The following is a 24,950-nucleotide window of genomic DNA, read 5'->3' on the forward strand; positions in this document are numbered from 1 at the left end:
CTGCTAACCCCAAATTCCCACTCCATCCCTCCCCACCCACCTCCCGCTTGGCAACCACATGTCTATTCTCTATGTCTGAGTCTGTTTGTTTCATAGATAAGTTCATTTGTTGTCATATTTTAGACACCACATATAAGCGGAATCTCATACGGTATTTGTCTTTCTCTTTTTGACCTTCTTCACTTAGTATGATAATTTCTAGGTCCATTCATGTTGCTGCAAATGGCATTATTTCATTCTTTTTATGGCTGAGTAGTATTTATATATATATATATATACACACACACACACACACCCCACATCTTGTTTATCCATTCATCTGTCGATGGACATTTAGCTTGTTTCTATGTTTTGGCTATTGTGAATAGTGCTGCTATGAACATAGGGGTGCATGTATTTTTTTGAATTATAGCTTTGTCCAGATATATGCCCAGGTGTGGGATTGCTGGATCATATGCCAACTTTATTTTTAGTTTTTTGAGGAAATTCCATACTGTTTTCCATAGTGGCTGCACCAATTTATATTCTCACCAGCAGTGTAGGAGGGTTCCCTTTTCTCCACACCCTTTCCAGCATTTGTTATTTGTAGACTTTTTAATGATGGCCATTCTGACCGATGTGAAATGGTATCCCATTGTAGTTTTGATTTGCATTTCTCTAATAATTAGTGATGCTGAGCATCTTTTCATGTGCTTGTTGGCCATGCGTATGTCTTCTTTGGAGAAATGTCTATTTAGGTCTTCTGCCCATTTTTTGGTTGGGTTGTTTGTTTTAATTTTGTTGTTGTTGTTGAGTTATATGAACTGTTTGTTTATTTTGGAAATTAAGCCCTTGTCAGTCGCATCATTTGCAAACATTTTCTCCAAGTCCGTAGGTTGTCTTTTTGTTTTGTTTATAGTTTCCTTTGCTGTACAAAAGCTTGTAAGTTTGATTAGGTCCCATTCGTTTATTTTTGCTTTTATTTCCATTCCCTTGGGAGACTGACCTAAGAAAACATTGTTTCGATTTATGTCAGAGAATGTTTTGCCTATGTTGTCTTCTAGAAGTTTTATGGTGTCATGTCTTATATTTAAATCTTTAAGCCATTTTGAGTTTATTTTTGTGTATGGTGTGAGGGTGTGTTCTAACTTCTTTGATTTACGTGTGGCTGTCCAGCTTTCTCAATGCCACTTGCTGAAGAGACTGTCTTCTTCACTGTATATTCTTGCCTCCTTTGTCAAAGAGTAATTGACCATAGGTGTGTGAGTGTATTTCTGAAACCTGCCCTTCTTTCCTTTCTCCCTTCCTTCCTTCCTTCCTCCCTCCCTTCCTCCCTCCCTCCCTCCCTTCCTTCCTTCTTTCCCTCCCTCCTTCCTTCTTGCTTTCTCTCTCTTTCCTTCTTTCTCTCTCTTTCCTTCTTTCTTTCTCCCTTTCTCTTTCTTTCTTCCTTCCTCCCTCCCTCCCTCCCCCTTTCTTTCTTTCTTTCTTTCTTTCTTTCTTTCTTTCTCTCTCTCTCTCTCTTTCCTCTTCCCTTTATTCCATCCCCCTTTCCTTTCCTTTTCACAGATATTTTTTATCAAGGGCCTGCCATATGCCTGATACTATTCTAGGCCCTGGAGACATAGCAGTGAACAAAACAAAGACCCTGCAACCATGAAACTCACATTCTAATCAGGAAGACTGAAAACAAATAAACTAGTAAATATAGAGTACCTACTTGTAAGATGGCAATAAGTGCTATACAGTAAAATAAAGCAGGGTAGTGGATAGTAGTGACAGGGTGCTGTGGGAGGATACTGTATTATAAGGTCTATTAAACTGACACGTAACAACCAACTCTTAAATTTGGCAGCTTGGAGGTCACTGGTAACCTTGAGAGGAAACATTTTGATGGAATGATGGAGGTAAAAGTCTGATTAAAATGGATTCAAGATAAAATGGGCAAACTGATCTCTATACTCAATACAATCCCAATCTCAATGAAAATCTCAGCAGTGGTTTTGGAAAAATGAACAAGCAGAATCTAAAACTTTATCTGGAAACGTAGGGGTAGAGAAAACAATCTTGAAAAAGAATTACAGAGTGGAGGACTTACAAGTCACCTGATTTCAAGACTTATCTTTGAGCTATAATAATTAAGAAGGCCTGCTATTGGCTGAAGGATAGACAAATAAAACAGAGTGGACAGTCCATAAGATGGACAGTTAATCAATTTTCAACAAGGCACTTAGATAATTCAGTGGGCAAAGGAAATTCTGTTCAACAAATGGAGCTGAAATAAATGGATATCTTAACATAAAAAGTGAACCTCAACTCCCTAACTCACATCATACACAAAAATTAGTTTGAGACAAATTGTAGATCCAAGTGTAAAAGGTTTCATTGTATTTTAGCAAAATTTTTGCTTATCAAAATACACTGTTAACAACATCAGCAGGAATGGTGGAGTAGGGAACTTGCAAAGACTGTCCCAACACAAAAGCAGTGGATAAACTGGCAAGGACCGTCAGAATCAACTTTATCAGAACTCTGGAAACAAATTGAGAATTTACAGCAAGCAAGGGAACATTTCATCAAGACATAACCTTGAGTTTCAGTTAAAGAACTTTGTGGCATTTTAACTTACTCTGCACCATCCCCTGCTACCCAGCTAGGTGGTGGTCTTGAAGACAACAGCCCACACTTATAGTATAGGTTCCTAGTACTAGAGGGAGAAGAATGGGCCTTATTCTCAATGAATTGTGGTTGCTTGTTTTGACCTGTGTGGTGGCTCCCTAAACAGCTAAGGTCAAAAGGCTTGGTTTTTGTTTTGCCAAACTCAGAACTCTCTCAGGGGCTGAAGCAGCTACCTGATGGGCATTTTTCATAAACATCTGCAGGTGCCACTAGGGTCCAGGGATAACAAGTCGGAACAAATAATAGACAAGAAGAAAGACTGGGCAATGAGATACTTTGGAGAATAAAAGCTTGAAAAGCCCCCTCATGTTCCTGAGAATCTAGAAAGCCATATATATGTCCATAGTGGAGAGCATGCTCAGAAAAGGCCTGAGAAGGCCTTAAGCTCTCACATCTGGCTGACCCTCAGGCTCTGCTCAAAGAGAACGTGAATGCTAAAGGAACCTAATAGAAATTCTGGCATTGAAAATACAATAACTAAAAATTCACTAGAGGGGAACAGTGGTAGATTTGAGCATAGAGAAGAAAGAATCAGAGAAGTTAAAGATAAATCGGTTGGGATTACCCAGTGTGAGTATCAGAAAGAAAAAGGAATAAAACAATAATAATAGAGAACCTAACGACCTGTGGGATGCCACCAAGCATGCCAACATATGCATAATAGGAGTTCCAGAAGGAGAGGAGAGAGAAAACAGACAAAAATAATATTTGAAGAAATAATGATCAAAATGCCCCATATTTGATAAGAGACATGAATATACCCTGCCAAGAAGTTCAGTGAATCCTAAGTAGGAGAAACTCAAGGAGAACCCACACAGAGACATGTTATAATCAAACAATAAAAAGCCAGGATTTTTTTTTTTTTTCAATTTTTGGCTGCGTTGGTCTTTTTTGCTGCACACAGGCTTTCTCTAGTTGTGGCGAATGGGGGCTACTCTTCATTGTGGTGCACGGGCTTCTCATTGTGGTGGCTTCTCTCGTTGTGGAGCACAGGCTGTATGCATGTGGGCTTCAGTAATTGTGGCATGCAGGCTCAATAGTTGTGGCTCGCAGGCTCTACAGCTCAGGCTCAGTAGTTGTGGCACACAGGCTTAGTTGCTCCACTGAATGTGGGATCTTCCCAGACCAGGGCTCGAACCCGTGTCCCCTGCATTGGCAGGCAGATTCTTAACCACTGCACCACCAGGGAAGTCCCAAAGAGAAATTCTTGAAAGCAGTAAGAGAGAGGAGACTAATAATGTACAGTCTCTTCAATAAGACTAACAAGTGATTTCTCATCAGAAACCATGGAAGCCAGAAGGCATTAGAATGACATATTTAAGGTGCTTAAAGGAAAAAAACCCTGTCAAAAAAGAATTCTACATCAATCAAAACTATAATTCAAAAATGAAGGGGAAATCAAGATATTCCCAGAGAAACAAAAAATAAGGGAGTTTGCTACTAGTAAACCTGCCTAAGAAGAAATGCTAAAGGGTGTCCTTAAGGCTAAAACAAAAGGACACTAGACATTATCTCAAATCCACAATAAGAAAAAAGAACATCATTAAAGGTAACCACTTTACTTATGCTATGTTTACTTATAATATAAAAGAAAGTATTAATGTATTTATTATTTCTAACTTCTCTTTTTTCCCATATGATTTAAAAGACAACTGCATAAAACAGTAATTATAAATCTGTTACTGACCCACAATGCACAAAGATGAAATTTGTAAAAATAACAACATAAAGGGTGCAAAGCTATATAGGGGGAAGTTTTTGTATCCTACTGAAACTAAGTTAGCATTAATTTGAAATAGATTATTAATTGTTAACTGTAATACCCAGGATAACCACTTAAAATAACTTAAAAACATGTAGTAAAAAAAAACAGTAAGGAAATCAAAATGGTACACCAGAAAATATTTATCTAACATAAAAGAAGGCAGTAATAGAGGAATTGAAAAACAAAAAGTATATAAGACAAACAAAGATAGGAAACAATTAGCAAATGGCAGAAATAAGTCCTTCCTTATTTGTTTTTACATCAAATGTAAATGGTTAAGATCTCAGAAGGCAGAGATTACAGAACGAATGGATTAAAAAAAGTAATCCCATTATATGCTTTCTACAAGACACTCACTTTAGAATCAAAGATACAAATAGGTTGGAAGTGAAAGGATGGCAAAAGATACATTCCATGCAAACAGTAACCAAAAGAGAGTTGTAGTGGCAATACTTAAATCAGACAAAATAGACTTTAAGACTAAATAGTTACAGAGAAATTGTTACAGGCTAAAAGAGACAGAGAAGCACATTATATAAGGATAAAATAGTGAATCCATCAAGAAGATATAGCAATTAAAAACCCAGATGTACCTTACAACAGAGCCCCAAAATATATGAAGCAAAAAATGACAGAATCAAAGGGAGAAACAGACACTTTTACATTAATAGTTGGAGACTTCAACCCCACTTTCAATACTAGAACAACTATACAAAAGATAGACAAGGAAATAGAAAACTTGAACAATACTATAAACCAACTACATCAAACAGAAACATAAAGAACACTTCACCTAACAACAGCAGATTGCATATTCTTCTCAAGTACACATGGAACATCCTCAACTATAGACCATATACTGGACCACAAAACAAGTCTCAGTAACTTTTAAAAAGATGTAAATCATACAGAGTATCTTTTCCAACCACAGTGGAATGAAGTTAGAAATCAATAATGAAAGGAAATCTGGAAAATTCACAAATATTTATAAATTAAATGGCACTTTTTTATAGTTTAGAAAATTGTGGCAAAATATGCATAACAAAAATTTTACCATTTTAATAATTTTCAAGTGTACAGTTCAGTGGAATTAAAGTTCATTCACATTATTGTGCAACCATACCACTGTCCATCTCCAGAACATTTTCATCATCCCAAATTGAAACTCTGTACCCATTAAAAAAGAACTCCCCACTCCTTCTGTCTCTATGAATTTGACTGTTCTAGGCACTTCATATAAGTTGAATCATATAATATTTGTCCTTCTGTATCTGGCTTAATCCACTTAGAGTAATGCCTTTAAAGTTCATCCATGTCATATCATGTATCAATTTCATTCTTTTCTAAGACTGAATAATATTCTGTTGTATGTATATAACACATTTTGTTTATCCATTCGGCCATCAATGGACATTTGGGTTGTTTCCACCTTTGGTTGTTGTGAATAATGCTTCCATGAACATTGGTATACAAATATCTGTTCAAGTTGCTGCTTTCAGTTCTTGGGGTGCATACCCAGAGGTGTAATTGCTGGATCATATGGTTATTCTATGTTTAATTTTTTGAGGAACTGTCCTATTGTTTTCCACAGTGGCTGCACCATTTTACATTGTGCATTTATAATGCACAGGGTTCCAAATTTTCCACATTTTTAGCAACACTTGTTATTATCATTTTAAAGTAATAGCCATTCTAATAGGTGTGAAATGGTATCTTATTGTGGTTATGATTTGCATTTCCCTAATAATTAGTGATGTTGTTGATATCGAATATCTTTTCATGTGCTTATTACCCATTTGTATATATTCTTTGGAGAAATGTTTATTAAGTTCTTTGCCTATTTTTAAATTTAGCTGGTTTTTGTTGTTGTTGCTGAGTTTTAGGAGTTCTTTACATATTCTAGATATATTAATCTTTTATCAGATAAATGATTTGCAAACATTTTCTCCCATTCTGTGGATTGCCTTATTATTTTGTTGATAGTGTGCTTTGCTACAAAATAGTTTTTAAACAACAAATTCTTAAATAATCAATAGGTCAAAGAAGAAATCACAGGGAAAATCAGAACATACTTTGAGATGAATGAAAACAAAACCACAAGATACTGAAACTTATGGGGCACGGTGAAAACAGTGCTTAGAGAGAAATTTATAGCTGTAAGTGCATACATTAAAAAGAAAAAAAGATCTCAAATCAATAACCCAACCTTCCACCTTAAGGAACTAGAAAAATAAGAGCAAAGTAAATCCAAAGCAACCAGAAGGAAGAATATAATAAAGATTAGAGCAGAGATAAATGAAATAGAGTATAAAATCAATAGAGAGAATGGATGAATATAAAATTTGGTTCTTTGAAAAACAACAGAGACTTCCCTGGTGGCGCAGTGTTTAAGAATCCGCCTGCCAATGCAGGGGACACAGGTTTGATCCCTGGTCCAGGAAGATCCCACGTGCCGTGGAGCAGCTAAGCCCGTGTGCCACAACTGCTGAGCCTGCTCTCTAGAGCCTGTGAGCCACAACTACTGAAGCCTGCACACCTAGAGCCCATGCTCTGCAATGAGAAGCCACCGCAATGAGAAGCCCACACACCTCAACGAAGACTAGCCCTCGCTCGCTGCCACAGCTAGAGAAAGCCTGAGCACAGCAACGAAGACCCAACGCAGCCAAAGATAAAAGTAAATTAATTAATTAAAAAAATAAAAATAAAAGAGTGTTTATTGAAAAAAAAAATAAAAGAAAAACAACAAAATTGACAAACTTTTAATCAGACTGACCAAGAAAGAAAGAAGACTCAAATTAGAAATGAAAGTGGGTGCATTACTACAGACATTACAGAAATTAAAAGGATTATTATGAACAGGTGTATGGCAACAAATTAGGTAGATGAAATTGAGAAATTCCTAGAAACACAAAAACTACAAAAACCAATTCAAGAAGAAATAGAAAATCTGAATATACCTATGACAAAAGAAATTATTGAATCAGTAAGCAAAAACCTACCAACAAAGGAAATCCCAGGACGAGTTGTCTTCACTGGTGAATTCTAGCAAACATTTAAAGAAGAATTAAAACCAGTCCTTCTCAACCCTTTCAAAAAAGTGAAACAGGAAGGAATACTTCGTAACTCGTCCTATGAGACCAGTAGTACCCTGATAGTAAAGCCAGACAAAGACATCACAAGAAGAGAAAACTATAGACCAATATCCCATATGAGCCTAGTTGCAAAAATCCTCAACAAAATCCTAGCAACTGAATCTAGCATATTAAAAGGATTGTATACCATAATCAATTGGGATTTATCCCAGGAATATAAGCATGGTTCAATATATGAAAACCAATCAATATAGTATACCTTATTAATAGAATACAGGAAAAAACACAATTATCTTAGTAGATGCAGAAAAAGCAATTGACAAAATTCAACACACATTCATGATGAAGACACGCAACAAACTAAGAATACACAGGACCTTGTTCAAACTGATAAAGGACTTATGTGAAAAACCCACAGCTGATATCTTACTTAATGGTGAAAGACTGAAATCTTTCCCTAAGATCAGGAACAAGATAAAGATGTTTCCTCCCACCATTTCTATTCAAGTTCTAGCAAGGACAAATTAAAAGGAATCTAAATTGGAAAGAAAGGAACAAAACTGTCTCTATTCACAGATGGCATGATATTATGTGTAGAAAATTCTAAAGAATCCACAAAAAACCATGAGAGTTAATAAATTCAACAAAGTTTCAGGATACAAGATCAGCATACAAAAGTCGGTTTTATTTCTACACACTAGCAGTGAACAATCAAAAAATGAAATTAAGAAAACAACTTCATTTAGAATAGCAACAAAAAGAATAAATTACTTAGAAATTAATATAACCAAGGAGGTACAAGATATGTGCACTGAAAACTGTAAAACATTGCTGAAAGAAATGAAAGAATAAATGGTTTGGAAGATTCAGATTTAAGATGGCAATACTCCCAAATTTAATGCAACTCCTATCAAAATTCTGAGTTCCTTTTTTGCAGAAATGGACAAGCTGATCCTAAAATTCATATGGAATTTCAGGGGACCCAGAATAGCCAAAATAATCTTGAAAAAGAACAAACCTGGAAGACTCATATTTACTGATTTTAAAACTCACTTACTACAAGCCAATGGTAATCAAGGTGGTGTGCTACTGGCATAAGAATAGACAAACAGATCAATGTCCAGAAATAAACCTATACATATCTATGGTCAACTAATTTACACAAGGCTGCCAAGACTATTCAATGGGGAAAAAATAGTCTTTTCAACAAATTGTGCTGGGACAACTGAATAACACATGCAAAAGAATGAAATTGAACCCTACCCTCACACCATAATCAAAAATTAACTCAAAATGGTTATTTGTAGTGAGGTGGATGGACCTAGAGACTGTCATACAGAGTGAAGTTAAGTCAGAAAGAGAAAAACAAATACCGTATGCTAACACATATATATGGAATCTAAAAAAAAATGGTCTGAAGAACCTAGGGGCAGGACAGGAATAAGGACACAGACATAGAGAATGGACTTGAGGACATGGGGAGGGGGGAGGGTAAGCTGGGACGAAGTGAGAGTGTGGCATGGACTTATATATACTACCAAATGTAAAATAGATAGCTAGTGGGAAGCAGCCGCATAGCACAGGGAGATCAGCTCGGTGCTTTGTGACCACCTAGAGAGGTGGGATAGGGAAGTTGGGAGGGAGACGCAAGAGGAAGGAGATATGGGGATATATGTATATGTTAGCTGATTCACTTTGTTATAAAGCAGAAATTAACGCACCATTGTAAAGCAGTTATACTCCAATAAAGATGTTAAAAAAAAAAATTAACTCAAAATGGATCAGAGACCTAAATGTAAGACCTGAAACTGTAAACTTCTTAGAAGAAAACAGGGTACATTTCCATAACCTCAGATTTGGCAATGGATTCTTAGATGTAACACCAAAAATATAAACAAAAAAGAAAAAAATTGGACTTCATCAAAATTAAAAATTACTGTGCATTAAAGGACAATATAAAGAAAGTGAAAAGAAAACCCACAGAATGGGAGAAAATATTTGCAAATCATATATCTGATAAGGGTCTATTATTCAGAATATATAAAGAACTCTTACAAGTAAAAAACAAACAAACAAACAAAAAGCCCAAACAACTCAAATAAAAATTGGGCAAAGGATTGAATGGATGTTTTTCCAAAGAAGATATACAAATGGCTAATAAGCACATGAAAAGATGATCAACATCATTTGTTATTAAAGAAATGAAAATCATAACTACGAGATACCACTTCACATCCACTAGAGTAGCTACAATAAGCAAACAAACAAAAAACAACAACAAATCCAGAAAATAACGTGTTGTTGAGAATGTGGAGAAATTGGAACACTCATACTGCTGATGGGAATGTAAAATGGCGTACCCATTGTAGAAAACAGTTCAGCTGTTCCTCAAAAAATTAAACGTAGAAGTATCAACAACCCAGCAAATACACTCCTAAGCAACTATACTCCAATAAAAACTTTTTAAAAATAGGTGGTCAAACAAAAATCTTACATGAGTGTTCATAGCAGCCTTATTTATGGTAGCCAAAAAGAAGTAACAACCCAAATGTCCATCAATTGGTGAATAGATAAACAAAAGGTGGTGTATATATATATATATATATATATATATATATATATATATATATATATATATACAATGAATTATAATTTAGCCATGAAATATTGATACGTGCTACAATATGGATGAACCTTGGAAAAACTGCTAAGTGGAAGAAGCCCATAAAAGGCTATATGTTATATGATTCTATTTATGTGAAATGTCCAGAGTAGGCAAATCTATAGCACCAAAAAATTTCCAAGGGCTAAGGGGAGGGGTGAGTGAGGGAATGACTGCTTGAATGGGTCTGGGTTTCTGTCTGAGGTGATGAAAATGTTCTGGACCTAGATAGTGGTGATGGTTGCACAACATTCTGAACGTACTAAAAGCCACTGAATTACACACTTTGAAATTGTTAAAATGCTGACTTTTATGTTGGTGAATTTTTAAAAATTACTGTGAAGAAAATGCAAAAGCAAGCCACAGACTGGAAGAAAATATTCACAATACAAATCTGACAAAAAATTCATATCCAGAATAGAAGAACTCTTACAGTTCAGTAATGAAAAGACAAATAATCCAATTACAAATGGGTAAAAGGCTTGAAAAGACACTTCACTAAAGAGGATGAATGAAAGCAAAAAGCACATGAAAAGGTGCTCGACATTATTTGTCATCAGGGAAATGCAAAGTGAACCCCAAATGAGGCAACCATTTACACCTGCTAAAATGGCTAATATTAAAAACTCAAACCATATACCAAAAAGTATTGCCAAGGATGTGGAATGTTCAGAACTTCTGGTGGGAATATGAAATGGTTACAATCACCCTGGAAAACTGTAAGTTTCTTATAAGCATACACTTACCCTGTTACTCAACCACAGAAAAGACTTGTATATGGATATCCACAGCAGCTTTGATCATAATAGCCCAAGATTGGAAAGAACCCAAAATGTCTATCATCAGATGAATGGATAAGTAATTTATGGTATATTCATGCAGTAGCTTACTACTTGGTGATTAGGAGTCAATTATTGATACAGGCAAAACATGGATGAACCTCAAAAGCGTTATGCTGAGCAAAAGAAGCCAGATACAAAAGAGTACATATTGTGTTATTCCATACAGAGTTCAAGAACAAACAAAATTAATCAATTGTGATAGGAATAAAAACTTTGGTTTTCTCTTGGTAGAGTGACTAGAAGGAGATACAAGGGAAGTTTTGGGGCGATGGAAATGCTCTGTATCCTGCTTGGGGTGGTGTTTACATGAACGTGCATGCATTTGTAAAAACTCATCAAAATGTACACTTAAAATCTGTGCTTTTTATTGTCCATACTTGATACGTCTATTAAAAGAGAAAATGAGAGGAAAGGAAGCAGAGATAATAAGGCAACTGCACTGCAAGTCTTGCTAGAAGGGATTTAGAGAAATAAGCCAGTAACTGGAGGGGAAGTTGAGACCAAGAGTATGTATTGATATGTTTGTGTGTGCTTCTGTGTGTGTGTGCCCGTATGTGTATGCACACGTGTGTGTGCTTTAATGAGAGACTTTGTAAGCATGTTTGCTACTGATGGTGATGATCCAATAGAGAAAAACTGATGATGCAGAGAAAGAGGGGAAATTATAGAGCAAAGACCTTTAGAAGAGAGGTGAAGAAACATAGGATGCAGCAGAGCATCTTGGTAGCAGGAAATAATTTTGTTCTGTTTTCCCCAGACAGTTGAACCAGGGTCAAACAAAGGAAGTCACAAGGAGGTAGATCTCGGATCAGTATAAAGGGTTTTTTTTTGAGAAGTAGTACTGTTGCCCTCTCAGGCCGCCCTGATGGGTAGTGAGTTCTGTCTCCAGGGGCATGAGGGCCACTGTAGCAGGAAACACTAGCCTCACATTGTCTCTGGGCTGTTCCACCCACGAGTCTGTGGATCCCAGACTAGATGGATGGAAATGCAGGGCCAGCCCCTACTGCCCCCTGCATGCATGCCTGCCACAAACCCTTCCTACCTTTCCGCAGATGCTGGTGCACCTGTCTACTTCTATGAGTTTCAGCATCGGCCCCAGTGCTTAAAGGATAAGAAGCCGCCTTTTGTCAAAGCTGATCACACTGATGAAATCTGCTTTGTCTTTGGAGGTGCCTTCCTGAAGGGTGACATTGTCATGTTTGGTAAGAAACTGGCTTCAGGGGCTCCTGCTCTTGCAGAAACACGAGCTTGGGATGAGTTGGGGAGAAGATGAGAATCTCCACTGTTAGCACGAAGCCTCACCAACCGCAACACTATGCAGGGGATGGGACGACTGGCAGGGTGGTTTACAGACACAACCTTTCCCTGGAGAATGTCTCCACTCGTAGTTTCAGAAAAAGGGACCATGAAAAAGAGGGGCCAACATTTGCTTGATGAGTGTTTTTCTCTGGACTAAAGCCTATAGGGGTGGGCACTTGGGGGCACACATGCAATCTGATTTTTGGGGGAAAAAAAACCAAAAACCACTTACTTCCTTCTCTTTGACACCTGGTCTCACCCTCCCTGCCCTTCCCAGAGCTCCCATGAGGCTACCACCCAGGGCTTTCAAAGGCAAGAACCACATTTTTCATAATTGCAGCTGAAAGTGGTCTGGATCCAGGTGATCTAAAGTAAATGCTTGTGAACTGTTTCTGGTGAGGTTAGCTCATTTATTCCTGAATTCATGACCTGTTCGGTGCCTAAAATAATAAGCCAATCAGATGAGGTTATCAGAATTTAAAAAACCATAGGAACTACATACAGGAGTTATGACTAAATTATTTAGTTAAAAAATTGCACAATATAGGCTCTTAACCAGTTCATGCTAGCCTCTCCGTGAAAAGGACAGAACCTCTCCTCTAGAGTGTGTCTGTGCAGTGTGGTTTGTTCATTGTTCTATTTATTCTTTCTTATCTTATAATGCCAATAATAACAGAACTACCTCCTAGGTTGTCATAAGGATTAAATGAAACAATTCTCATAAATCATATGGTGAGTGCTTAAGAAATATTACTATTATTATTACTCAGTAACCATCACTGAACCTGTACTATGTGACGGGCACATGGACTCTCAAAAATGGAAAAAATGAACAACATATGTATGTATCAAAGGGTTAAATTCCTTGATATCTAAAGAGCTCATAAAATCAATGAGAAAAACACAACCCAGTCAAAAACTGGGTAACAGATATAAATAGTTTATGGAAAGGGAAACATGTGGCTTTTAAACATAAAAATCCATTCAACCTCGCTCATAGCAAAGAGGATTAAAAACTAACCTTGACCAAGGACTCATTTTTCATAGATCAAGGTTGGGAAGAACATTTTACATAATGTATTTGAGCAGGTGGGGGAAAATTGACTACCTCATATGTCAATGGAAAACTCTATCAAAATTTAAAACGCATGGGGCTTCCCTGGTGGCGCAATAGTTGAGAATCTGCCTGCCAATGCAGGGGACACGGGTTCAAGCCCTGGTCTGGGAAGATCCCACATGCCGCGGAGCAACTGGGCCCACGAGCCACAATTACTGAGCCTGCGCGTCTGGAGCCTGTGCTCCGCAAAAAGAGAGGCCGCGATAGTGAGAGGCCGGCGCACCGCGATGAAGAGTGGCCCCCCCTTGCCGCAACTGGAGAAAGCCCCCGCACAGAAACGAAGACCCAACACAGCCATAAATAAATAAATAAATTTAAAAAAAAAAACAAACATTGCTTTTACGAGCAAAAGATTGAAAAAAATGTCAAGACCCATCAATACAGTACTGGATACATGAATTATATATTTACATATATATATTTATGTATTATATATTTATAGAGCAACAAAGAACAGTAAATTGAAGGTTTATAGGCAGCAATGTGGAACTAACTCCTGGATACAATTTTAGTGAAAGAGAAAGATGTATAATGTGTGTCCACTATAGCACCAAGTGTGTTAAAAGTGTCTGCTTAAACCCTCATGCACGTCTAGACTCCTTCGGAAGTGCGCTCAAGAATGTGGTAACAATGGATGCCTCTGAGGCTGGTAACTCGGTGACTAGAGGGAAGAGACAGGGAGAAACTTACTTTCATTAGATATACTTCCTGCATTTTGAATTTTGTGCTTTAAGCAGTGTTACATTTTCAAATAAAGAAGTACAATAATTGATTGATTGATCTAGAGAGAGAGGTGGTCTCTGTCCCCAAGGAACTTGGAGTCCCGTGGAAAGGGCAGGAAGAGCATTGGATGGTCAGGGAAGATGTGTGTTCAGCCTCCACCATTTGGAACCATGATTCCTCAGGCAAGTCAGTATCTGCAAATACATGATGAGTGCAGTGACTTGGTAGGCTGTTAAGGATGAAATGGGAGGAAAGGTGTGAAAGTGATTCATCCAACGTGAGGCCCCTTGGGCTTCTGGCGAATCATTGTGAGAGCGGGATTTTGTGCTTATCTCCTTCAGAAGGAGCTACAGAGGAAGAGAAACGGCTGAGCAGGAACATGATGAGATATTGGGCTAACTTTGCTCTGACTGGGTAAGTGAACCTGCCAGCTTCCTCCATAACCAGGTGTTTGAGGATGAAAAATCTCACTGGGTGTTTGAGGCTGAAAATCTCTCACTTCCAGGAATCCTAATGGGGAAGGCCTGCCCCTGTGGCCGGCCGACGGTCAGACTGAGGAATACTTACAGCTGGACTTGAACATGAGCGTGGGACAGAGACTGAAAGAGCTGGAGCTGGAGTTTTGGACAGACACCTTCCCCCTGATGATGTCCTCTTCTGGAACTCTCCTTGCTTCTCTTTCTTTCTTAACCTTCCTTTCTCTGCTCCTGCCTTTCATTTTCTCTTTTGCTCCTTGACAGGTTATCTTTGTGTGATTCTGGTTTTCCTTCTCCTTCTGTGGTTTCTCCCACAATCATTAGCTTCATCTGTGTTTAGCTGCTTTATGGAATCAACTGCTTTAGCTGATGTTTTGGGAACTTGGGGATGATCCTTAAAGAATTATTTTCAACATCAAAAAATGCAATTTGCCTTGGAAAGCTACCAGATTTGTTCAATAAATCGCAGGAGTGCTGGCCTATTAGTTGGCATCATAATGATCTTGTTACTCATATAAAATAAAATAAGAATGCAAAATATGTACAGGGAACAGAATTTAATTATGGGCTGAAAACTCTCCCCCTCTACCCCAGCATCCAAGATGAAGTGAACTTTCTAACATGTCTTGGTGTGTGTTACCTGAATTATGAGTCCTCCAACCCCCATCTAGGTGGGTTTTAGCCACAAACCAAGCATGGATGTCCTGAACATCACTGCCTTGAACTGGCTCTCTTCTCTGGCTCAGGAGATATGTCGGGGAGAGGGACATACCAGAGACCCTGCTCAGAAATGGAAACCAGACGTCCTCCAAGTTCTGGAATGCAGAAGTCAAACACCAGGCAGCAAGTTCAGTCAGAGATACCAAGAAGAAAGGATGTTTTACTGATGGGGTGGAGACTAATCCATCATTCAATAAATCTACATTGGGTGCCTGATATGTACCAGCAATAGCCCCACTGGGGATACAACGGTTAACGAAGACATACTCTCCACCAAATGGTGAGCAAACAGACAGTAAGCAAACATTCACACAAGTGACTATCTTAAGATATAAAGTTGAAGAGTTCACTCAGTAAAGGAAGGTGTTTTAAGAAAGTGTAAGAGGGGAACCTAATTTAGGTGAAAGTCTTAGGAAGCTCTCTCTGGAGAAATAACATTTGTAATAAGAAAGGATGAATTAAAGTTAACCAGATGATAAGTAGGGAGAATGTTATACATACCCTCATTCAAAGGATGCACTTTTACTTTTTATATCCATATAATTCCTGTTACATCCATATAATTTACCCAGGTAATTAGTATTTATTTCTGATTCCTTCAAAATTACACGAGGTACATAGAATAGGAGGGTCTCTGAAATGTCAGTAACTTACAGTTCTTCTGGGTCAGAGATCTTCAACTTACAGCCTGAATCTGACCCCCAGAAGAGTTTTGGTTAGCTCACACAATGTCAAATATGTTTTGGAATTAGTTTCCACCTAATTTTAAATTAGGGACGTTTCACATTAAAAGCCATATTTCCAGCTTCTCAAAAACAAGAACAACAGATCCAGCAACATTAGAACTGTATTCCCACATGGTAACTAGGGCTTCTGAAAGCCCATATAACACCTTCGTGCAAATTAGAAGGTATCCTTTCCTCAAAACCCTCTACAGAAAATATCTACATCTATGATGTGAATGACATGTCCTCTGAAATAGTGTCCTTGTGCAGTGCACAACCTTCATAACTGTTCTCAGCAACCCTGATAAAACAATCTGCAGGAGCTGAGGAGTGGCTATCCCTTTACAAAGGCATGAACTCTCAACTTTCCCCAGCCCTCACTATTCTCCATTGTCTTGGTCCTGGCCCATTTCACTCACTGATATTACCTGCCCCCTGAAGGTGTTTAAGTTTGGACCCCTTACCTCTCATTTTACAGTAATCTGCAAGAGTGAAGGGACTCACCCAAGATCACTTGTGAGTTAGCAGCAAGTCAACACCAGGCCTTGAGTCTCTTGTCTCTCCAGCGCAAGACTCTTCCTGCCATGCTGCCTGCCTCCCTCAGCAGATGGTCCAAAGCTGTTGGATTATCTCTAGTTTAGGTGATTTTGAGAGTTATGGATCAGTGATGTTCGGGACATTTTATGGCTCTTAAAAGAGGGACTGAGCCGCATACAAGCAAGCTGGAAATTCAGTTGCCTCTGCAGCTGCAGAAGGCTAATTTCTACATTGGTATTTGGCAAAACTAACAGAACAGCTAGAAAAATACCACTCAACTCATATTTTTAAATATTATTATATTAAATGAAATTACACATTATTTATATACTGCTTGCAGTCCTAGTGTCATCAAATATGGTTCTTATTTTGGTTGGTACCTTGCAGGAGGGAGCATATATCCACTTCATCCAGATACAGGGCCCTCTTCCCTCCTTGTTCCTGTCCACATGCAATCAAATGTTTTATCAAATTAAAGTTGAAATATAAATGACAGTTGGCATCCAGGTTTTTTTCATTTAATTCAGAATTTTATATGGGGTGTAAGTAGAAATACACTTGGAGGGTTTTTCCAAAATCCAATGCCCTTCCACACCCAGTCCAACTTAGGCATAATCTTCTTGGGTAGGACCTGGGAATCTATATTTTCAGTTTTTACATGTTCAGTGCATACCCTGAATAAGAACTGCTGAGCATTAAGCATGTATCATATGTATTTTCCAAGTTGCCAGAGGGTCTTTAAAAAATCAGCTTTTATGGGACATGGCCAAGATAGCAGAATGGGAAGATCCCAATTTCACCTATTTACATGGGCACACCTAAATTACACCTATTTACAGACCAACTATCAATGAGAATGACCTGAAGACTAGCAGAAAAGATATTGTATAATTAAAGATATTAACTTTAAAAGGAACTACAATGAATGGGTTGGAGGCACAGAGATGTTATATAGTCAAGATCCATACCCCTGCATAGGCAACCCACAAACAGGATTATAATTACAATTGCAGAGGTTCCCCTCAAGAGTGAGGGGTCAAAGCCCCACATTGGGCTCCCCAGTCCAGGGGTCCTGCACTGGGAAGATGAGCCCCCAGAACATTTGACTTGGAAGGCCAGTGGGTCTAACTTTCATGAGAGACAGAGGGCTGTGGAAAATAGAGACTCCATTCTTAAGGGCACACACAAAATTTCACATGCTTGGAGATCCAGGGCAGAAGCAGGAATTTGAAATGACCTGGGTCAGACTCTTTACAGAAGGCGAACATCACCCTGATACTGAAACCAGGCAAAGATATCACAAAAAAGAAAATTGCAAGTCAATATCACTAATGAACATAGATGCAAATTCCTTAACAAAATATTAGCAAATTGAATTCAACAATGCATTAAAAGGAACATATACCATGATCAAGCAGAATTTATGCCAGACATGCAAGGATAGTTGAATATCTGCAAATTGATCACTGTGAAACACCACATCAACAAATTGAAGAACAAAAATCATATGATAATCTCAATAGATATAGAAAAATCTTTTGACAAATTTCGACATCCATTTATGATAAAAACTCTCAAAAAAGTGGATGTAGAGGGAACAAATCTCAACATAATATAGGCCATATATGACAAACCCACAGGTAACATCATACTCAATAGTGAAAAGCTGAAAGCATTTCCTCTAAGGTCAGGAACAAGACAAGGATGCCCACTTTCACCACTTTTATTCAACTTAGTACTGGAAGTCTTAGCCACAGAACTTTGAAAAGAAAAATAAATAAAAGGAATGCAGGTTGGAAAGAAAGAAGTAAAACTGTTACTGTTTGCAGATGACATGATACTATATATAGAAAATCCTAAAGACACCACTGGAAAAAAATTAGAACTCATCGATGAATTCAGTAAAGTTGCAGGATACAAAATTAATATACAGAAATCTGTTGTGTTTCTATACACTAACAATGAGCTACCAGAAAGAGAAATTTAGAAAACTTTTCCATCCACAATCACATCAAAAAGAATAAAATACCTAGAAATAAATCTAACTAAGGTGATAAAAGACCTGTACTCAGAAAACTGTAAGACACTGATGAAAAAATTGAACATGACGGGCAAATGGAAAGATATACCATGCTCATGGATTGGAAAAATTGACATTGTTAAAATGGCCCTACTACCCAAGGCAATCTACAGATTCAACACAATTCCTATCAACATACCTATGGAATTTTTCACAGAACTAGAACTAGTATTTCCAAAATTTGTATGGAAATACAAAAGACCCAGAATAGCCAAAACAATATTGAGAAAGAAGAACAAAACTGGAGGTATCATGTTTCTTGATTTCAAACTCTGGTACAAAGCTACAGTAATCGAAACAGTATGATACTGGCACACACACACACACACACACACAAAAAGACACATAGATCAGTGGAACAGAAGAGAGAGTCCAGAAATGAACTCACACTTATATGGTCAATTAATGTAGGACAAAGTTAGCAAGAGTATACAGTGAGGTAAAGACAGCCTCTTCAATAAATGGTGCTGGGAAAACTGGACAGCAACATGCAAAAGAATCAAACTAGACTACTTTCTCACACCATATACAAAAATACTTTCAAAATGGATTAAAGACTTGAATGTAGGACCCGAAACCATAAAATTTGTAGAAGAAAACATAGGCAGTACATTATTTGACATCAGTCTTAGTAATATTTTTTTTTGGATCTGTCTCCCCAGGTAAGGGAAACAAAAGCCAAAACAAACAAATGGGGCTACATCAAACTAAAAAGGTTTTACACAGCAAAGGAAGCTATCAACAAAACAAAAAGGCCATCTATTGAATGGGCAAAGGTATTTGCAAATGATATATATGATAAGGGGTTAATATCCAAAATATACAAAGAACTCATAGAACTCAACATCGATAAAACAAACAACCTGATTTTAAAATGGTCAGAGGACCTGAACAGACATTTTTCCAAAGAAGATATACAAAGGCCAACAGGCACATGAAAAGATGTTCAGCATCACTAATCATCAGGGAAATGAAAATCAAAACCACAATGAGATATCACTCACACCTGTTAGAATGACTATCATCAAAAAGACAACAAATGGCAAGTGTTGGGGAGGATGTGGAGGAAAGGTAACCCTTGGCACTGTTGGTGGGAATGTAAATTTGGTGCAGCTACTCTGCAAAACAGTATGGAGAATTCTCAAAAAACTGAATATAGAACTGCCATATGATCCAGCAGTTTTACTCCTAGGTATTTTTCCAAAGGAGACATAAACACTAATTTGAAAAGGTATATGTATCCCTATGTTCATTGCAGAATTATTTATAATAGGTAAGATATGGAAGCAACCTAAGTGCCCATCAATAGATGGACATAGAAGATGTGGTGTGTGTGTGTATATATATATATATGGCTGAGTATATATATATACTCCGCCATAAAAAAAGAATGAAATCTTGCCATTTTTGACAATATGGATGGACCTAGAAGTTATTACGCTAAGCAAAATAAGTCATACAAAGAAAGACAAATATCATGATTTCACTTATATGTGGAATCTAAAACACAAAACAAATGAACAAACATAACAAAACAGAAACATAGTCGTAGATACAGAGAATAAACAGGTGGTTGTCAGAGGAGTGGGAGTTGGGGAGAAGAGAAGAACAGGGGAGGGAGATTAAGAAATAACAAACTTCCAGCTGTAAAAAAATGAGTCATGGATGTGAAATATCCAGTGTGGGGAATATAGTCAATAATTATGTGTTATTGTATGGTGAGAGATGGTAACTAGACTTATCATGGTGCTTTTTTTGAAATATGTAGAAATAACAGATCACTATGTTGTGTAACAGGAACTAACAGTGTTGTAGGGCAATTACACTTCAAAAACAAACAAACGAGCGAACAGAAACTAGCAAACTTATATAAGAAGAGATTGTATTTGTGGTTACTAGAGGCAGGGGTGAGGGAGGGGAAATTGTATGAATGTTGTCAAAAGGTACAAACTTCCAGTTATCAGATAAATAAGTACTAGGGATATAATGTACAGCATAATAAATATAATTAACACTGCCATATGTTATAAAGAAAGTTGTTAAGAGTGTAAATTCTGAGAGTTTTCATCACAAGGAGAAAAAGGTTTTCTGTTTCTTTAATTTTGTGTCTGTATGAGTTGATGACTGTTCACTAAACTTATTGTGGTCATCATTTCATGATACATATAAGTCAAATCATTATGCTGTACACCTTCAACTTACACAGTGCTATATGTCAATTGTATCTCAACAAAACTAGAAGAAAAAAATCAGCTTTCATATCTGCCTGATGTGGATATATCACAATCTCTTTAGCTAATAGTGTGCTCCTGGATATTTATGGGCATAATTTGATGAGTAACTTTGGGAATGAGTACTTTTACTTTTTTACTTTTTTTTTTTTACAGTCCAGTTCTTTTATTTTCTTTACACCCATCATGCCATGAATTCATGGGGAATGGGCTCCAACAGTTCAGGCTCCTTTCCGTTGGTTCTCATGAAGTGTGCTTCTCTGGGTGGAGCAGGCTGGTGCTTCAGTTGACCCCAAGTACCTTTCTCTTTGGCTTCCTTCTTTTTCTGACCATTTTCCTTCACCCGTTTCAGGAAGCTATGTCGGCTCTTAGAGCGCTTAATATGCTTGATATGCACATTAATTCTCTTGGCAAGAATCTTGCCCTTAACTTGTTTATTTATAATGATGCCAACAGCATGCTGGGTAACATTGTAGGCTCTCCCAGTTTTACCATGGTAACATTTGTGGGGCATTCCTTTTTGAACAGTGCCCATTCCCTTGATATCTACAGTATCACCTTTCTTGTAGATTCACATGTATGTGGCCAAAGGAAGAACTCCATGTTTTCCAAAAGGCCTAGAGAACATGTAGCGGGTGCTCCTCCTCTTTCCCTTTGTGTTGGTCATTTTGGAGAATTACTGGAAGATGGCAGTTCCGGCCAAAAGGTGAGTACTTTTACTTTTTAAAATTACTTCTGGCTTCTGGATTTGCAGAAGATCAACTCGATCAAAAGCCCTTTGATCTTATTTATTTTTTAAATTTTTTATAAATTTATTTATTTTATTTATTTATTTTGGGCTGCGTTGGGTCTTCGTTGCTGCGCCTGGGCTTTCTCTAGTTGCGGAGAGAGAGGGCTACTCTTCATTGCGGTGGGTGGGCTTTTCACTGTGGTGGCTTCTCTTGTTGCAGAGCACGGACTCTAGGCATGTGGGCTTCAGTAGTTGTGGCTTACAGGCTCCAGAGCGCAGGCTGAGTAGTTGTGGCGCACGGGGTTTAGTTGCTCCATGGCATGTGGGATCTTCCCGGACCAGGTCTCGAACCTGTGTCCCCTGTGTCTTAACCACTGCACCACCAGGGACGCCCCAAAGGCCCTTTTAAAAGTACTCTCCTTACGTTCTACAAATTCAATTCCGTAGGGTCACATCACTTCACACTTATCAACAATACAGGTACATGTATTTCACAATCACTTCTGCTTTTTCATCATTGTAAAAACATAAAATATTTAACACTTTCTTGTTGTAAATTTTAAAAATTATTTATTTAAAGAAAAATCCTTTATTTTTTTCAAACAATCTTGAATTTGAATTACTAAATCAAACCCAAACAAAACTTTAGAGACAAATCAGCCTTCTCCTGTGGATTGCCTCTCATCCAGCAGAGGTCAGCAAAGTAAAAGGGGAAAAAATATTCCCTTCCCTCAGGGATCCTGGGATGCAGGTGATATGATACCCTAGAACTTAGAAGGAAGAGAAAACCATACAAAATAGTTAAGTTACAAACCTATACCATTAATCATTGTCCCTTTTCCCTGTAATATTTGGAAAGGGGAAAAGTACAGTTCATTACCTCAAAAGACTGAAATGACTCACAGGCAGAACAGAGTTTGGGGCCAGCAGTTTTTTTCTTTCCTGTTTTTTATACTTTCCCATCAAGTCCCTAGGAGCCTGCCTCAGATGGGCAGAAAGTAGTTCCTTCCCCTGTGGGTCCCTGTTCTTTCTACTCTTGCCTCAGTGGCCCTTTGGGCTCTGGACCTTTCTGCGTGACCCCCAAAGCCTGATTCTCCTCCCTCTCAGCCTCTGGTCTTGGCTGAAAGTCACGGGTTTCCCCTCCTGGCAGAGGTGGAACAAGGTGCAAGGTGGGCTCAGGACCTGCACCTGGGAAGCTGCCCTGCCTGGCACTGCCCCAGGTAACAAATCTACAAGATGAACCCCCTTCCCACAGCTGAGACTGACCCAGCCCACCATAGCCCTTCTGCTCTGCTAAAAGTTTGTATGTGTGCACCTCATTTTATCCCCTGGGAAGGGAGGAGTGGGGAGAGAAAAACCTGTCACTTGATTATGTCCAAATACAAGGGAATTCCTGGGCAAAGAGGTTGCTGTGCTCCATGGATGGGTTGGGTCTCAAATTGGGACCTAAAGAATGGATGGGGGGATAAAGGCCAGCAAAGGTGTGTGGAAGCTCGACCATAAATGTGCAGGGCGGGGAGAGGGCCAGCCCAGTGGGCAGCATGGCTGGTATTGTCACAGTTGCTAGAGCACAACTTTGAGGCTTAGGGAACAGCTTTTATACCTTGACCTGTAGGAAACAGATTTCTTTGTTTAGAGTGGGATGATTGATAAGAGGTGAATTTATCTACCCATCCATCCATTCATCCACTATCTATCATCTATATCTATCTATCTATCTATCTATCTATCTATCTATCTATCTGGGCTCCTTTATAGGCATACCTCATTTTATTTCACTTGACTTTATTATGCTTTACAGATACTGCATTTTTTACAAATTAAAAGTTTGTGGCAACCCTGTGTGGAGCAAATCTATTGGTGCTATTTTTGCGAAAGAATTTGCTCACTTTGTGTCTCTATGTCACATTTTGGTAATTCTCACAATATTTCAAACATTCTTCATTACTATATGTGTTATGGTGATCTGTGATGAGTGATCTTTGATCTATTGTAATTGTTTTGCGGCGCCAGGAACCATGCTCATATAAGATGGCGAACTTAATAAATGTTTTGTGTGTTCTGACTACTCCGTCGATGGACCATTCCCCTCTGTCTCTCCCTCTCCTCAGGCCTCCCTATTCCCCAAGACAAAACTATATTGAAATTTGGCCAGTTAAAAAGCCTACAATGGCCTCTCAATATTCGAGAGAAAGAAAGAGGTGCACGTCCCTTATTTCAAATCAAAAGCTAGAAATGAGTAAGCTTACTAAGGAAGGCATGTTGAAAGCTGAGACAGACTGAAAGCTAGGCCTCTTGTGCCAAACTGTTAGCCTCATTGTGAATGCAAAGGGAAGGTTCTTGAAGGAAATTAAAAGTGCTGCTCCAATGAACACACTAATGATAAGAAAGCAAAACAGCCTTATTGCTGATATGGAGAAAGTTTTAGAGGTCAGATAGAAGATCAAACCAGTCACAACATTCTCTTAAGCCAAAATCTAATCTAGAGCAAGGCCCTGACTTCCTTTAATTCTGTGACAGCTGAGAGAGATGAGGAAGCTGCAGAAGAAAAGTTTGAAGCTAGCTGAGCTTGGTTCATGAGGTTTAAGGAAAGAAGCTGTCACCATAACATAGAAGTACAAGGTGATACAGCAAGTGCCAAAGTAGAAACTGCAGCAAATCATCCAGATTATCTAGCTAAAATCATTAGTGAAGGTGGCTACACTAAACAACAGATTTTCAATGTAGGTTAAACAGCCTTATATTGTAAGAAGATGCCATTCTAGTATTTTCATAGCTAGAGAGGAGAAGTCAATGTCTGGCTTCAAAGCTTCAAAGGACAGGCTGACTCTCTTGTTAGGGGCTAAAGCAGCTGGTGACTTTCAGCTGAAGTCAATGCTCATTTACCATTCTGAAAATCCTAGGGCCCTTGAGGATTATTCTAAATCTCCTCTGTCTGTGCTCTATAAATGGAACAACAAAGCCTGGATGACAGCACATTTGTTTGCAACATGGTTTGCTGAATATTTTAAGCCCATTGTTCAGACCTATTGCTCAGGAAAAAAAGATTCCTTTCAAAACATTACTGCTCATTGACAGTGCACCTGGTCACCCAAGAGCTCTGATGGAGATGTACAAAATTGTTATTGTTTTCATGCTGCTAACACAACATCCATTCTGCAGCCCATGGATCAAGGACTAATTTCAACTTTCAGGTCTTGTTATTTAAGAAATACATTTCATAAGGCTATAGCCACCACAGATAGTGATTCCTCTGATGGATCTGGACAAAGCACATTGAAAACCTTCTGGAAAGG

The 24,950-nt window shown here is 38.2% G+C and overlaps 1 protein-coding gene and 1 pseudogene across 2 annotated transcripts in view; one reads left to right on the forward strand and one right to left on the reverse strand.

The window, feature by feature from the left end:
* Positions 1-14,908, forward strand: part of CES5A (carboxylesterase 5A) — a 39,431-nt gene extending 24,523 nt beyond the window's left edge. Inside the window, exons 11-13 of one of the 2 annotated variants that reach the window (XM_059904888.1) lie at positions 12,069-12,218; positions 14,497-14,569; positions 14,661-14,908. In XM_059904888.1, coding sequence (XP_059760871.1) covers positions 12,069-12,218; positions 14,497-14,569; positions 14,661-14,892 — 455 coding nt within the window. In that variant the 3' untranslated portion in view covers positions 14,893-14,908. The remainder of the gene's footprint in view (positions 1-12,068; positions 12,219-14,496; positions 14,570-14,660) is intronic. The other variant, XM_059904889.1, reaches the window with a different exon arrangement.
* Positions 14,909-21,070: 6,162 nt separating this feature from the next.
* Positions 21,071-21,594, reverse strand: LOC132353589 (large ribosomal subunit protein eL21-like; annotated as a pseudogene).
* Between the last annotated feature and the right edge of the window lie 3,356 nt (positions 21,595-24,950).

The sequence above is a fragment of the Balaenoptera ricei genome, chromosome 19 (assembly GCF_028023285.1).
Source record: "Balaenoptera ricei isolate mBalRic1 chromosome 19, mBalRic1.hap2, whole genome shotgun sequence".
In the NCBI taxonomy this organism is placed as follows: Eukaryota; Metazoa; Chordata; class Mammalia; order Artiodactyla; family Balaenopteridae; genus Balaenoptera; species Balaenoptera ricei.